General features: G+C 45.0%; 1 protein-coding gene across 1 annotated transcript in view; it reads left to right on the forward strand.

Moving 5' to 3' along the window:
* The window catches only part of TFCP2L1 (transcription factor CP2 like 1), a 126,770-nt gene extending 109,822 nt beyond the window's left edge, over positions 1 to 16,948 (forward strand). The window contains exons 13-15 of the mRNA XM_086957102.1: positions 927 to 1,069; positions 2,898 to 2,949; positions 13,821 to 16,948. Of these exons, the coding sequence (XP_086813228.1) occupies positions 927 to 1,069; positions 2,898 to 2,949; positions 13,821 to 13,858 (233 nt within the window). The 3' untranslated portion in view covers positions 13,859 to 16,948. The remainder of the gene's footprint in view (positions 1 to 926; positions 1,070 to 2,897; positions 2,950 to 13,820) is intronic.
* The last annotated feature ends 367 nt before the right edge of the window (positions 16,949 to 17,315 follow it).

Raw genomic sequence — 17,315 nt, forward strand, 5'->3', positions numbered from 1 at the left:
GGCCGGGGGCCGTCCGACGCACAGAATCAGTTAATAGAGTTGGAAAGTTTCACTGCAAAGTTTCTTACAGCTGTACAGCCTCCAGGACTAGACATCATCTCTGTTTCTAAGAGCCTCTTACATTTAGACTAGGGGTGGGCGGAATTTGCGTAATCACGTCACGCAAATCTCCGCGAAACGGTAAATCTCCCACGCAGAAATTCTGCGAACCCGCGGAATTGCTTGTTTGCAATGCTTTTTTACTGTTCGCAATCGCTGTTTGCGTGCTCGGGGGGGAAATATCTCTTGAACACGCATTTTGAGTACGCGAACAAGCAAAAAATGTTGCGAAGTCGCGGAACGCAGAATTTTGGGCAATTTCACGTTCTCCGCGGAACGCGTAATTACCCAAATTCTGCAAATTCCGCGAGCGGAACAGAATTTACAGCCCAGGCCTAATTTAGAATTGATTAGTCTAACTTCAACCGCTTCAGTTGCATACTTTTCCAGTCATTTTCTTTTCACCAAAATTTTTACCAACCTGATTGTATCCAAGGATGTTGTGTGGTCTCCAAGTAGCACTGGAGTATTTTTCCCTTTCTCGCTAGAAAACAGATTTTTCTTTGGTCTATTGCATCTTGCCTCTTGCCGAACCCTGCCTTAAACATTTGTCTGCTCAATTATTTTAATTACTTGGCTGATTGTTGCTGAGTGCTGTTTTTTCCTGGTGGATAGCAATGCCCGAAACCTAAAGTAGGATTGCTTGGATTGTATGTTACTGTACATTCTAGCTTTAAATTCTACACTCGAGGCCCTATACGGAGATGTTTGCACACTCTTTGGGCCAGTCTGGTTGTATTTGTGAGTGATATGTTGGGTTGTGTAGAAATGCAGCAGTTTGATCCAATGAAATGAATCTGGTTTTATTTCTTCATAAACTATTTTAGTATACCATGCTATTTTCCTGGAAGAGTTGACTGCACTGGAACTAATAGAGAAGATTGCCAACTTGTACACCATTTCGCCGCAGCAGATTAATCAGATCTATCGGCAAGGACCAACTGGGATCCATGTAGTTGTTAGTACTGAGGTAAGGGGTTTGATGTATTTAATATTGCATTGGCCAATTTGATCTGTGGCTCAGGAATAGATTTAATTGGAGGCTTGTTCCCCTCGATATTGCACGTATTTTGATTCATTGCTTGGTGGGGGAGGAGTTTCATTGGTATGGCGACCACTGAGGACAAATCTAAATGGATTTTTAGATTTGAGAATATTCCAGGATTTATGTTGCAATACCGTGGTAAACAGAAAGATAGCATTTTAAGTGTCATACTTCCAAATCCCAGCACACTGCTTATGGTGCTATGGGCTGATAAGTCTTAAAGTGAAACACAATAGGTCACTCATTAGCCTTTATGGTCCCAAGACCAGAGCTAATATTAGTCCAAACCTGGGGCTATCTCATAATTTTACTTAATGCATAATTTGTCTTGGGTATGCTTTTTTTTTGTTTTGTTTTTTATTCACACTAACCACCCGACACCCAACCCAAATTATCCTCCCTCCTCATCTCAGTCTTTCTACTTGCATTCCTGGAGCTCCTTGTGACCTTTAGCCCAGTTTTGTGCATTGTAGGTGGTTAAAGGTACTTAAAATGTATAACTCTGTTTCTTTCCCATCAATGGATTCCAATTTAATTGTTGACCCTTAAAGGCTCCTCAGTTGTGGCATCTATACAATAGTTTTACTGAGGGCTCCCAAGTCCATGTCCGGATAAATGAAACTTGTTCATGAAATTATACAAATATTTGTTACAGGGGTTGCGGTGTTCAGTATCTAGTGGGGTTAATCATAAAAGTAACTAAAAGTCAGTCAGTTTGTTGCTATACATAAAAAAAAACAACGAATGAAGTTGAAATGGCACTATGTATCCAAGGTATTAAAGGGTAAAGCGTGTTATATTAACTTCAGAATTAAGACTGTTTTTGTGGATAAGACATCCAGCACACATTGAAAATTACTTATTCCTTACCCATGAGGAAACTGAATCTCCTCCATCTATGTCCTGAATGAACCAAATAGAGGCAAGAATATACCGCCAATTCCATTACCTCAAGCCCCCTCACCTGTCTTGTCCTCTCGAGCTGGGTATGTAGAACAAAAGTATGTTAAAATGCTTTCCACAGATGTTGCTCAACAGAGCCCAGGAAGTAGAACAGCATCACTGCATAAGACTTCCTCCACCGATAGTAACCCTTTGTAGGCTCCTAATGAGCCTACAGTCAACCATAGCATTGTATTACCCATGCTGCTTCTGAATGGGATTCTGTGTAACACCAACCCTCAACATTCAAACACCTGGCCGCGGTCACAAGGGTGGGTGGGGTGGTGTTTCATATACCAACTGTTCATAAGGATGAGCTATGAAATGCCTCATGTTCATTCTGTATTTGCCGTAATAGAGGCAGTCACTGTAACCACCACATGTATTAATTTGAGGAGCCCTGAACATTGTATTTTACAAGACCTGCTCCTAAGTAGAGTTGTCAAGGAGCTCTATATCTCCATCTTGGTGTTGACCTGCTTCAAACCATTTTAACTACAAGACCCGCTGAGTTCACTTGTTCAGGTTTGTAAGTAAAGGGATTTTTCCCCCCTAATGACACTTAAATTGACGAAGCAGGAATTCGGACTGCGATTTAAGAAAAAAAAGATTTTCATAGGCACTGCCAAAAAAAGTTGCAAAACAAACTTAATAGCTGTGCCGAGTTCTCCTTTTGCTCCTTTTCCTTCCTCTCTAATTATCTTTTTAACATTCTGGCCTGATATGCCACTACTGTGGCAAGGTATGGAGTAATGTGTTCTACCTGTAGCCACTTGATACTTGACTATATATATCTTTTTTTGTCTTTCAGATGGTGCAAACCTTGCAAGACGAAACCTGTTTTGCCATCAGCACATTAAAAGGTAGCTCCAATATTAATTACTGGCATGTCTCTAGCGATAAACCCAACGACCTGCTTACCTGGTGGAAAAGAGTTTGATTATGTTTACAATCTCTATATTGTGCTAAGGTATCTTGTGCAATAGCGAAACTGCTCCACTTACGCACTGGATATTGCATGAATAGCGTCTAGCGATATGGTCCCTGTAAAATATCTGACTTAGACTTTGCTTTGATCGCTTGCAATAAGGTATGTTTTGATGTAATTACCAGAAACGTCCCTGAATTCGATTGAGTGACCTAGTCGCAGTCTGGGCAGTTGTCTCCAGCATTGGAATGCTCTGTTTGTTTAGAGGTGCTTTTATGTAGAACTACTTGGTCCTTGCCCAAGCAGATTGCTTGGCTCTCAATATTTAAAGAGAATATTACACCTAGCGAGTTTACTTTTGCAATGGGTGGCTTAAAAATCAGATCCCTATGGTAATCCTGCCTGTCATGTGAGTTTCCCATTGTAACTTCTAGCGCTTTTTCAACTGAACTGCCCCATCTTTCTCTATCCTTGCTCCTCTCTTCCAAATTTCATATAGGGAGAAGGCACAATGCTTTGTTACTCTATGGAGAAGAGCAGTTGTGCAAAGGCATCCACAAACCGTACTATAGGAAAACGTGCATCTCTTCATTGTGAATTCAAGGGTGGCGTCGCCCCACTCGGGCAGGCCAAACAGCCAGGCACACTTTGCATTTTCTCCACCATGCTGTAATGCACATCCTGGTGAGGAACATGCACAGGCTCCCTGTCCCCATCTGAGCACTGAACCACGACACTCAGACCAATCACATCACTGCATTGTGATTGGTTATCGGAAGCCAAGGTGCTTCCTGGTGCTGACCTCGCAGTGAAGCGCGGCAACGGGACGGAGAGATAACAGCTGTTTAAAAGGTAAGTGCTTTTAAAAAAATGCTGTTTTCCACCCTCTGTTCGCTGCCAGCTGCCACTGTTTGAATTTGCATGGCATGGAAAAGACGGTGCCAGGTATTACTATCAGCTGTTAAATATGGAAGAAAGTGAATAAAGTTACATTGCAAAAAATAAAGTGACTGGATTCTGAAATATTTGGGTGTGCCATTCAATTCCCAAACAAATGTATTGGGTGGAATGCGTGTTTGTAAAGCAGTAGCCGGTCCTGTCATGCCTACATTCTATATTCAGGATGGTGAGAAGTTGGTTGTGCAAGCAGCTTTCTCCAGTTTGCCTCTTGATGGGAGAGGAGAATAGTGACTCTAAAGCCAGTACAGAAATCACCTGTAGTCTTAGTGTCTTGTCCAGTGGCTGAGAGGGTGCCAAACATGTTTGGTTTTTGGTTTGTTACAGGGCAAGCTCTCCATTTTAACCTAAGAAAATGTAATTAGTAGCATCATTCTCTTGGTCAACATGTAATACTGCTAGCAGTATGTTTTTCCACTGTACACGTCCCCTTTGCATCCTACTGTGCGGTGCAAAGGCATGGAAATGTGAAGGCTCAAAGGTTGCATCTTAAGTGAAGCAATCCAGGATCGAGAAGGCAAGGTTTTGGAAATGGCATGTGTCAGAGAGCACATAAATCTGTTGTAGTTGGCACACAGTTCTTGTATGAAGTTAAACAAAATACATATGTGGAGGGGTTCAAGATTTTCTCGGCTTGCTAACGGTGAGCTCAAATGCCTCTGGTTTGCTTAATACTAATCCTTGCCTTGTGTTGATTCAACCTTATGCCTCTTCTTTAACCACACCAACTTCCAATATGTTTATCTCTCTCTTAGATGCTCTTTTTCATCCCTGTTTTCTATTTGAACTTGAGCAAGCGAAACATTTAGATCAAGGAGAAAGGGGTAATAGAAAGATGGGAAATTGGAGACAATCTCTGAAAAGCAAGTGCAGGCAAGCAAGAATGAGTGATGGGGTCCTCCCCATCAAACCAACAGCGCAAACTGAGGCCCCCTCCATGGCCACAACCGTTTCAAAATCGACAACATGCGAGATACACAGGAGCTGAGCCTGCACTAAAAGACACTGCAGCAGCTTCAGTTCCTGGCTCACCTAGCGCATGCTAATGCTGCGCTTTTCCCTGTATTTTTCTTCAGCTTTCCCAGAAGGTGTGGAGCAGTGTGGCTGTCCTTGAAACTGTGCTACACACAATTGGCTCAACAGGATAGGTGCTTTGCACTTTTTCAACTGACTGGCAGATGTCGCACTTGCCCAGTCACCATCATCCTGGACACTGAGGCTGAACATGTCTACCAAGACTTCCCTATTCTGATAGCCTCCCGAACTCAGCTCTGCAGAGGGCAGGGTGAAATCTTAAAACAAGCCTGACACCGCTGGCCGCCCTGAGAAGCTGCTGGGATATTGCCTTCTCCTCGGACACTCAGGACCCCTTAAAGATTGGTAGTGCATTGCTGAGATGGGGACTGCAGGTCCAGTCAGCGACTTGTCTGCAGGATGTGTAGGTCAGAAGCCATTGCCCTAGAAAATCTGTTTTCATGTTTTAGTTGTAGTTTGGCAAAAACAGAATTATCCTTCAGTTTCTGCTTCTTCCTTAATGGTGCAAATCAAATCAAAAATATATAAAACCAATATCTTTAAAAGAGAATTTCCGATTCATATTGTTGTAAATACTAAAAACAATGGAACAGTCAAATACACAGCAAGAATATAAATAATCATCTCCTCGATCTCCTAGTTACAAGAATTATCAAAACTGCTCCCCTGAGCTGTGATTACATACATAAAACAAACCATGATCGCAAGATACTATTTAAACTATTCTTGTCACTTATTGCCTAGTGGTTTGAGATTTTTAAAATGCGTTAATTAATTTAAAACAGGTAGGGGGAAGGCTGTGGTAGACCGCTTTTGTTTAAAATTTGCGAATGGTGCAGAACGAACGTTAACGTTGTCTCCTGGTGACAGGTAGGAACTATCAAGCCAATTGTGGCTTTTCAAAATGAGTTTTAAAGAAAAGCCACTCCGAACTGATTGAAAATCTTAATCAGTGGTTTCGAAGTTGCCATTCTGTCACTTAATCCTCATTGGTTTGGGAGTTGACATTCTGTCACATATGACGTAGCCTGCCAACAGTACTAGGAGTTTGTGGTAAAACTGCGAACCGTATTAGGGTCAAATTGTCGGCATGAGACTTGAAAAGGCTGGGATGTTATGATGGAACCTAAAGGCAGGAGATCTATGTTGCTGTGATTTCAAGTGTGGCCTAGTACCCCAAAAATCTGGACCTGCCAAAATGTTGCTCGTTTCCTGGAATCACTGCGGCAGGTCCTTCTTTGGCCACTAAATATTTCTGCTCAACATGCAACGCTGACAGGCCAGTTTGTCCAGGCTGCCACATGTCTTTTCCCTTCTGCAAGAGGCTGCGAAGTCTGCTCCTGCAGGCCTTGTAACGTCTTACGAATTTAATGCCCTATCCCCTTTAAAGCAGCACACGATAAATGTAGCCAAGCTAGAAATTGCTAAATAATGCTGGAGTGTTTTGTTTTCCCATAATAAAAATTATATCGCTAGGGAAATAAATGAGCTGCTCCTATGCAGGAAGAACCAGGTGAGACAATCGTTGGACTTTTCAACCTGGACCAAAGTTTAGGGGGCGTGATTGTAGAGCGGGCCTGGTAGTGATGTCAAGTGCTTCTCGAATCTCTCAATGATACGAATAAGTGAGATGATTTATAGAATACAAACAATTGTTAAATGCCGTTAGGTGGAACGGAACGAGTGACATCAAGAGGCTGGTAAACAGGATAATTGTACGGAGAAGCTAGTATGCTGGAAGACCGGAAAAAGGATGGGAGAAGTGGATAAAAAGCTTGGGAAAAGACCTGACCAGGCTGGGGAAAAGGAGACTGAAAGGGAGAAGAGGAGATAATGGATGGGTAAAAAGAAAGAAACACCGAAAAAAGCAGGAAAGATGGGAGTGGGTAAAGGGTTTAAAGAGACTGGGTTGAACAAGTAGGGAAGGCAGAAACCTGAAGACTTGATAAAGGAAAGGCTTGAAAAAGAAGATGTTAGGGTGGCTGAAGATGGAGAATCACAGTTATTCGAAAGAAAGTGACTAGGTGAAAGATGCTTAGTCTCAGTTTACAAAGCACTTATATTTAAATTTGCCAAAGTCGAGCAGATAGACTTTGTCTAAAAAATTGATCAAAAGAAACTAGTTCTTCCCCCTTAGTAACCAATGTTTTGTGAAAGGCTGTGAATGTGGGCTGCCTTTTTTTGAGAGGACCCGGACCTATTTCTGACACTAATCCATCCGTACGTGTTCAAATGTTATTTACCATTCTTGTGTTTGTAATTTGCACCTTGTTGTGACTTGCTTTTGGTTGCTATGCATCCTCAACAGAATTCCATGTCCCTTCTGCTCAGCCAGATTGTAAGGTTGTCAGCCATGTAGATTGTTTGTAGGATAGGGGCAGTTGGTGATGGGCTGAGCAGCAGTATGCTGCTCCTGTTGGGGCTTATCCATCTTATTTGTAACTATGAGCCAATAAACTTACCTATAGTGTAGTCCAAAGCATTTGAACCTTGATTACAACACTGGCACCAATTCTTGCTGGAAGGTTATGAAGATTTGAGAAGAAACAGGAGAAGAAACTAAGAACTGAAAAAGCCTAAAAGAAGTTGTATCTACAGGAAAATGAAGAGCAAGAAGAAATTGAAGGTTGTGAGATTTAATGTGCCCTGGACACTGCCCCACCAGTGTCTATTTACACCAGACAGCCTGCAATCCAGGACATTTAAACAGGTGTGCATCTGAATGAAATTGTGGCTGCATCAAAACTATGTGTACATCTTCCAGCAGTGTGTATTTTGTAGAAACCGTTGTCTCAAATCAGCTGACAGCCTGACTGTGAAGGTGTCCACCGAACAGTTAACAGACAGAAGAAAATTTGCATTAGTGGAATGAACCTGCAGCGTTCAAGTGCAGTTGTAAATGAACCGGTAGTGCTTACTTTTGCAGGAAATGGCAGCTTGTAATGAAACTTGAATTTCAATGCTGCGGCACTGACTATTTGTACCAGGATGGATGGCAGCACTAACTACATGGGCAGCAGCTAGTGATGCAAGCTGACCGTCTTTGCGTGCATCAGCGGTTTCGGCTGAAGTGATCTTTATAAATCAATCAGAGTACTTGTACAGCTCGCTACTTACCCGTGAGGGTCTCAAGGCGCTGAGGGGAGGGGGGTGTCGCTACTGCTCGAAGAGCCACGTCTTCAGGAGTCTTCAGAAGGCGAGTAGATCTTTGGTCTACCGTAGGTGGGCAGGGAGGGTGTTCCAGGTCTTGGCGTCTAGGTAGGAGAAGGATCTGCCGCCGGAGGTTGTTCGTTGGATGCAGGAGACAGCGGCGAGGGCGAGGCTGGCTGAGCTGGCGGTGGGAGTGTAGAAGCTGAGAGTGCTGTTCAGGTAGGTTTCTCCGGTGTTGTGGAGTGCGTTGTGTGTGTGCGGTTGAGGAGCTTGAAGGTGATCCTCTTGTTGACTGGGAGCCAGTGTAGGTCTCTCAGGTGGGGGGGGGGTGTGATGTGGCTGTGGCGGGGAGCCTTGAGGATCAGTTAGGCAGAGGCGTTTTGGATGCGTTGTAGTCGTCGTAGTTGTTTGGCTGGGATTCCTGCTTCCTGCGTAGAGTGTGTTGCTGTAGTCCAGTCTGCTTCTGACGTGGGCCTGTGTCACCGTTCTTCTTGTTTCGGTCGGGATCCACTTGTAGATCCTGCGCAGCATGCGGAGGTTGTTGTAGCAGCAGGAGGAGGAGACGGCGTTGACCTGTTTGGACATGGAGAGGGAGGAGTCGAGGATGAATCCTAGGTTGCGTGCATGGTCGGTGGGTGTCGGTCCCAGTGTGGTCGGCCACCAGGCGGCGTCCCAGTCTGATGGGGTGGGTCCGAGGATGAGGACCTCCGCCTTGTCCGAGTTCAGTTTCAGACGGCTGCTTCTTATCCAGTCGGCGACAGCCTTCATTCCCTCGTGGAGGTTGGTTTTGGCGGTGTGTGGATCCTTGGTGAGGGAGAGGATGAGCTGGGTGTCGTCGGCGTAGTAGATGATGTTTAGGTCGTGGTGGCGGGCCACTTGTGCGAGGGTGGGCATGTAGACGTTGAACAGTATCGGATTGAGGGATGAGCCCTGGGGGACGTCGCATATGATGTTGGTGGCTTCGGATCAGAAGGGTGGGAGGCGGACGCTCTGGGTTCTGCCGGAGAGGAAGGACGTGGTCCAGTCGAGGGCCCAGTCGAGGGCCTTCTCTTGGATTCTGTCTTCTTGGAGGCGTGTCTTTAGGGTGCAATGGCAGACCGTGTCGAAGGCGGCTGACAGGTCCAGGAGGATGAGGGCTGATATTTTGCTGTTGTCTAGTTGGCGCCTGATGTAGTCTGTGGCGGCAATGAGGGCTGTCTCTGTGCTGTGGTTTTGTCTTAATCCGGACTAGGACGGGTCCAAGATGTTTTTGTCTTCGAGTTGGTGGGCCAATTGTATGTGGACTATTTTCTCGATGACATTCGCCGGGAACAGGAGCAGGGAGATGGGCCGGAAGTTCTTGAGGTCCGTGGGGTCTGCCTTGGAATTCTTGAGGAGGGCGTTTATTTTGGCATGCTTCCAGCTTTCCGGGAATGTCGCTGTTTTGAAGGAGATGTTGATGACCTTCCGTAGTTGGGGTGCGATGGCTGAGTCTGCTTTGTTGAATACGTGGTGTGGGCACGGGTCTGACGGAGATCCTGAGTGGATGGAGTTCATGACCATGCGTGTCTCGTTGACATTGGACCAGGAGGTCAGGCGGTTGGTGCTGGTGGTGTTCGCAGGGGAGGTGGAGTCTGGTGTAGACGGGGCGGTCATGGTGTTGAAGCTGTCGTGGATGTCAGCGATCTTGCGGTGGACGAAAGTGGCCAGTGAATCGCCCAGTTCTTGTGAGTGCGGGATGTCGTTGGAGTTGCAGAGTTCCTTTACGATGCTGAAGAGCTCTTTGCTGTTGTGTGCGTTGTTATCCAGGCGGTCTTTGAAGGAGGATCTCTTGGCTAGTCTGATGTGTTGATGTCTGTGGGTGGCGTCCTTGTGGACTACGTGGCTGTCCGGTGTGTGTTCGTGGAGCCATTTCTTCTCCAGTTTCCGGCATGCACGTTTGGAGGTCTGGAGCTCGTTGGTGAACCAGGTGGCTCTCTTGCTGGCGTGGTTGTTGGAGGGTTTCTTTAGCGGGACGAGGGTGTTGGCGCAGTCATCAATCCACTGTCTGAGGTTGCGGGCTGCAGCATCTGGGTTGGTGGGGTCGGTGGGTGAGTTCTGGGCGAGGGTGGTGATCAGCTGGTCTTCGGTGACTTTGCTCCAGCAGCGGCGAGGCAGCTATTGCGAGCTGTAGTGCATGGTTGGTTTTTTGAAGGTGAAACGGATGCAGCGGTGGTCGATCCAGTGGAGTTCGGTGGTGTGGTTGAAGGTGACATGGGAGCTTGTGGAGAAGATATGGTCCAGCGTGTGGCCGGCGGCTTGGGTGGGTGCAGTGACTAGTTGTCTGAGGCCGAGGTTGTCGATCAGGGTGGCGGAGTTGGTGTCATCGTTGTTGTTCTCGAGGTGGAACTTCAGATCCCCGAAGAGTATGTAGTCCGTGGAGGCGAGTGCGTGAGTGCTGGCAAGGTCGGCGATGGAGTCGCTGAACTGAGCCCGGGGTCCGGGGGTCTGTAGACGAGTGTTCCTCTGAGGGTGGTGTTGGGGTTGGTGTGCAGGTGTTCAGCGGTGTTGAGGGTGTAGTCTGCATGGGTGGCGACCTTGAGGGTGGACTTGTGGATGATGGATATTCCTCCTCCGATTCTGTTGGCGCGATCCCTGCGGGTGATCTTGTAGCCATCCGGGATGGCTATGGCGATGTCGGGCGCCAAGGAGTTGTTCCACCAGGTCTCGGTCAGGAAGGCCACGTCTGTGGCGGAGGTGTCGAGCAGATCCCAGAGCTCGACGGTGTGTTTGCGTGTGGAGCGGGTGTTGAAGATTAAGCATCCGAGGTGGTTGGGTCCAGTCCTTGGAGGTTTGGTGGCTCTGTTGCAGGTGAAGCTGCAGGTGCGCCAGGAGAAGGGTCCATGGGTCTGTTTTGGGGCGGCTTGGAAGCTGGTGTGGTTTCGGCCAGCGTTGAGTGCGTGGAGTGTGCTGGCGTCGTAGCGGAGTCTGGTGTTGTGGGGTCCAGGGGTTATGGCGCTGGGCGCGGATGGGCTTGCCTTAGGCGCACCTTAGGCGTGCCAGCGGCGGGCATATAAGGGGAGGTGGGAGGGAGTAGCAGGCGGGAGGCGGGAGCAGCGAGTAGGCAGGGGGCAGGGCACAAGAGGGGGAAAAGGGTGGTTCCATGGGCACAGATGTGGGAAAAAACGATTGGCACAGAGCACAAAAACGGGGCACACAGGCAAAAGGGGGGGAAACGAGTGGCACAGAGCACACACGCGGCACAAAGGCAAAAGGGTGGGAAAAGCGAGTGGCACAGAGCACAAACTGGGCACACAGGCAAAAGGGGCACAAGGGGGGGGGGAACGAGTGGCACAGAGCACAAAATGTTCTCTGTGGGGTCACAGAGGGGGAGCAGTGGCACAGAAGCCAAGGACCATTACCAGCGAGTCAGCGGCGGCAGCAGCAGCACACAGTCGGAGCTGCGTGGAGGGGGAGCGACCTACCAGGAGGGTCAGGGGATCTTTATTTGTGTTCAACTGCATAGCGAGCTGTGAGTATATACAGACTTCAAAATGATGAATGTAAATAGCGCTGTTTAAGCCTAAACTCATTGTTACTTCAGCATTGTAACGTAGTGGGCGCAACATGAACCGTGTAGGTGGAGTGTCCATGTAGAATCTTACGCGCAAGTCATCAACACTTCCCTTGGTTTCCAGCTGCGAGGGAAACCTGCCCGCAGAACTCCACTTTTGCAAGAAGAGAGAGAATGAAACGGACGCAAAATGGCGCACAGTCTTCAACTCTCACCTATGTTGTACTTCGGAGGAGCAGCGAACTGGGCGGGAGGTGTGTGCATTGGAGCTGTGACGTTGCATGCAAGAAAAAATAGAACTATAACAGCTTCAAGAAATAGCCGTGTTGCACGCAGGCGGCATTGCTTAACGCGCGTGTTTGGATTCAAGCTGTGCAGTGATAACCGTGTCAGCCACAAAACTGCTGTGGGCGTGCATAGTACGCAGTAAGTGAGGTAGGACTGGAGAATTTCTTGGCGTGGTTTGTGGGAATTAAAGGAGGACACCTTGATAATGCTGTGTCCAGGCAGATTCCAGCGTATTTGTCAGAGGCTCATGCTGTGACAACACTGGGAGTACGTTGCAAACCTTTAGTTAAGAACAGAACTTGGCAGGACATGTTTGGCTCAGACCACAGTGACCACTTTAGTAAGTTTTGATTTTCTTTCTTTTAGCATGGACGATACTGAATATGTCTTATGAGATGTGTACTAAGAGGAGTTTGGGGTGAGCGGTCGCTCACTGGTGATCTTGAGTTTTACTGGGGGCTACTGTCCAATGACCATGCCACTTTATGTATATGTGCTAATAATATGCTGCATTAGTGTTTTTGTTCAAAAGGGTGTGTTGGGAATGCCATAAGTTGCCTGTTTGGCCGTTGTACTTATTTGGGTCATGGCGTGCGGGTTCTAGTGTGGGGGTCCTAGGGTGAGACCATGTTCTGGTCCTGACTTTTGACTGATCTTTTTTTGCTACCCTTTCTAAGCGGTTAAGGGCAGTGTTTTAAGCCAAGGAGTTCCACCCGCCTGAGGATTTAAGGCAAAAGAGGCATTGTTTTAGCACAAGGTACAACCTCTCCCATGTCCTGTTTGTGATGCTGGAGGAGGAGTAGAGGTTTAGTTGCATTGTTGTGAAGTGTGATTTATTTTTTTTAGCCCAACGTTACCCGTCTCAGTGTTGTGTCATGAAGGATACAGGCTGGTCCTGTGTTAGTGTGAAATGTGGGAAATGGGTAGTTGTTCCAGTTTTTGGGTTACCTGCACTCTTTCATTGTGGCATCTTTTGTCCTTTTGATTTGTGGAACATGTTGATCTATTGTTTCCTTAAGAGGGAAAGATGTGTTGTGAGTTGCTTTTGGTTGCTATGCATTCTCCCCAGAGTTCATGTCCCTGTTGCTCAGCCAGGTTGTGAGGTCCTCTGGAATGTAGACTGTGGGATAGTGCCATGCCAGTTGGTGATGGACTGAGCAGCAGAATGCTGCTCCTGATGGGGCTTAACTATCATTCTGCTATTATTTACTTGTAACTGTGATCCATTAATCCTACCTATAATATAATCCATGGCATCTGAACCTTTATTACAACACACTGTATGGTTAGGTTTTCTTTTTTTTGTTGTTACTAGAATGAAGTGGGTCTACATCACCTTTTTGTTTGTTTTGGCTTGGTGGTGCTTTAAAAAGTAACACATTGAGGCAGGAATTTCAGTAGTAGGTTGAAACTGGCCTTTCACTGAATGGTTTGTTGCACCGATTTGTCAAAGATGCCTGAGCCTAGACCTACATGCGGCCATCGAGGCTCAGTAGCACTCACCGAACGGTGGGGATGTGGTGGCAGATTGCTGGAATCTTGGCCTAGAACTCCAGAGCTGATCAATGCACTGTAACTGAATTACACCCGACTCAAGGGTCTGCCCCAAGACAGTGCCTGATTATGTTTTGAAGGCAGTATTGTTTTCCAGATGACTGTATTGCTGTTGAGACCATAGACCATGTAGTGTGTACATTGCTGTTTGCGGATGTGTGTCGTTTACAAAGTAAAATCCCTGTCCGAAGTTGTTTTGGTACTGTGCTTTTAATGCTGTGCAAGTTCCTTTTGTTTGAGCAGTATGCACCTACACCCTTTTACAGGATATTGTATGTGCTTTCTTGCAGCCGAAAGCAACAATGGCTACCATATCATTTTAAAATGAAGACTTCATTTGGAGATCCTGGCGAAAATTAAGAATTCTCAGATGGCGGATAACCTCAACTTTGCAAGACTGGAAACGAGAAACCAAGTATTAATAGATCGGTGTGAGGAAAACCCTACTTTATCAAAATAAAAGCTCCAGCGCTTTCTGTGGTTCTGCTTTGTACTTAAAAGTGCCTTAATGTTAAGGGACAACACCCGAAAAAGGGATAAAAAGCAAGAACGTGGATTTGTACTTTCTTGGAGGGCAGGATGATATATATAATTTGGTATTTATAGCAAGTAAGATCTGACTAGCTTGGCAGAAATTAGGTGGCCTTACTTTTTTAATAACACAATTTCACCAGTTTAAACGTTTCCCCCAAATAGTGTTTGTTTTATTTTAAAGAAAAATCTGCAAATACTGCCCGTTCATGCAGAACGGTGGTTTTGGTTGGATAGAAATATAGGCACTGAATCTCTGTAAATATCTCCTGCTTATTTAGCTCCCTTTTTAATGTTGCCATACCTTTTTTTTTTACTTTTATATTAAAATGGCTCCAATGTTCTACAAGTGTTTATTATTTTTTCCGCTGGCACAATTTTTTTGTAGAAGTCTTGTAACAAAGAAGGGTCTGTGAACGATTTAGTGAAATTATAGGAAAGTGACAACTATGCCACTTGTGGCTAGTTTACTACAGTACGCCACCGGTTTGTCTTTTATGGTATTGTAACAGATGCGGTGATTGGTGGCATTTAAATAGTGTGTATACACAATGTTAAAATCTTGCTTTACTCTAACATTGAAAACATGTATTGTTGTAAAGTAATTGAAGCCAATTAGGAAATTGATTATATTGTTCATTGCTTTGTTCTAGAAAACAATGTATACATTTTTTCAGGTACATCTAGCATCAGCACTAATTTTCCTTAAATTGCCATTTTGCCTATTTTTACGTGTGTACCTTGGTTCTCATTACTGTTTTAGAACGATTCGCTGATGTTGCTTGTATGTAATGCTGACTGCCATTGGATGCTTGATTGAGACCTGCTAGCCCTAGGAGTGCTATTTCTGGCTTGGATGTACAATGGGTCGACTCTGAATGAATCTGGTCTCAAAACCCAATAAGAAATAATCAAACAGAACATTCTGGATTACCGATTGAGTGTTGCCAAATGGGTATAACAAACTTTATATTTTCCTGTACTGGATGACCCCTTTGTAGTAATGGATGGCAATAGTGTACTTTTGCACTAATGTTGAACATGTCAAAAGTGCTTTCTACTATTGGGTGCTCTAGGCGTGCTTTTGTGGTAGCTAGTTTTCCATTCCTTCCTGTTTTCTTTTGTTTTCTATTTCTATGTGGTGCTTCTTTCATGGTACATCTGACTCCAATGGAATTATGCAATTGCTCGTTATTATCACTACTATCATTGTGGCTTTTTGTGTATCATTTGACTAAATATGAACTAGATTAGTGAGCTGGCTTTAGTTATATGACTCGACTGATTTTGTTTCTGTGCCTTCTAAATTTTTGTGAAGGTTTGGCTGGAAAAATCATCGTACTTATTTTTATTCAAAAAGGAAAAAATGTGAACTTCATGAAATATTTCTTTATCAAATGTAAAACAACTCCAGATGTGTGCAGGCTTCATTCAGCACACTGTGCATAGCTTTCCTGTCTCCTCAGTTATGCCTCCTGCCACCTGCATTGTACATCAGCTGCCAAACCTGACTGATATACCATTTTTCTATAGAACTGCAAGATCTAGTCCTAGTAGGTCTATAACCAGAAAAACATGCCAAAATACCTTTTTTTTTATTACATCAGATAGTAATTCTGTGGTGTTGTAGCTGTAATAGGATCGTCTCCTGCAATACAGGATAGATTTTTTTTAATGTTTGATTTGCACAGTGATTCAATTGCTCATATGCTGGAGGCCAGTGTGGGCAAAATGCACACCGGAAGCCAGTGCACAACCCTACTTGTGCTTGACTTTCCTTGCAGAGCACCTCATTCGTACATGCTGGGGCACTAAAAATGTAGACCAAAATCGATCAATGAGAATTTTGTGGATCAAAAATATTAATTGGATTTTTGAGGTTTAAGCAGCGGCTACTTCACTTTGTAAAAGTGACACTTTTGCAATTTTGCCATCTGATTAGAGTTTCTGGCTTCCCCTGTCATTTTCAGGTTCAACAGTGCAATGCCCAACACCTAATAGAATAAGCATAGGCCCTACTTATAAAGCTTTGCCCTGAGTTGGTGCCTTACTCCTGGAATGCTATCAATAAGTCACAACTAGGCCTCCACCTTCAGCCGGAAAAACATTGGACTGTGGTCACGTGTTAGTATGAAAACAATGAACTGGAAAGTCAGGGAACACAATAGGTTTCTGCTAGTGAAAATGGTAAGTTGACAGTCTCTACCAATGTGAGCTTCCTTGATTGCATTTCTCTTTTATGCTTTCAGCGGGATTGTGGGCCTTGTAAATTGAAATCTGTTAAATCCATAATACCTCTAACTATTATCTTGACAAGGATAATTTTAGTTTCAACAATAGGTTAGTTGCCAACTCGTTTGCTCTCCGGATGATTGTGCACACCACTAATGCAGTGGCTCCTAACTGTGCCTGTGTGAAATCTGGTTCTGCCACATGGACCTGTAAAGCTCTCGTAATCTGTTGCCTTACTGCTTTCGGACTAGCACTTTTAATGAGTAGAGACAATCCTATTGTCTTATGTGTTAGAGAAATATTAGTGTATATTACAGTAGACCCCCACTCAGATTTGGTTCATACCTATGTCAAGTGGTCCAACTCTAGGAGTGTTGGTTGTGAAACTTTTTTAACTATTTGTCGGAGATTGGTAGAATGCATCAGTGTTTGAACAGCACTTGATCTAATAGACAAGTTCCAAATACTTTCCGCTGGGTTCATTTCAGCAGTATTGGGGGGTCTGTGGTGTTGGATTTAATGGGAGAAACAAGGTGTAGTTAAAATAAATGCAAACTAAGACCATGGATGCTTATGACCAGGAGGTAGCTGGAAGTCACTGAAATTCCTCCTAGCAGTTACTTTACATGTTACACCTAAATATCACCAGGTGATTCTACCAGGAACTATAATCTTTGAACAGATATTCCAACGAAGGTGTTTGCTTTGGAGTTATTAATTTCCATTGCTACTTGACACTGCAGCGTATTTGCTGATGCTTGTGTCGATTCTTTCACTTCTGTCTTGTTGAAACAACAATCATTATGACTTAAAATTAAACGCCACATTTTAGGGCCAGATGTACGGCGTGCAAAATAGCGCCTCACAAATTGCGAGTCCTTTGCGATTCGCAATTACGACTCGCAATGTGCAAGGTGCTATTTTGCATGCACAGCAGTGTTTAACACTGTTTGCGATTCCCAATGCGGTCGCAAATTGCGAGGCTCATGAATAATAATGAGCCTCTCGCAATTTGCGAGCCT

The sequence above is a fragment of the Lissotriton vulgaris genome, chromosome 2_1 (assembly GCF_964263255.1).
Source record: "Lissotriton vulgaris chromosome 2_1, aLisVul1.2, whole genome shotgun sequence".
NCBI classification, from domain to species: domain Eukaryota; kingdom Metazoa; phylum Chordata; class Amphibia; order Caudata; family Salamandridae; genus Lissotriton; species Lissotriton vulgaris.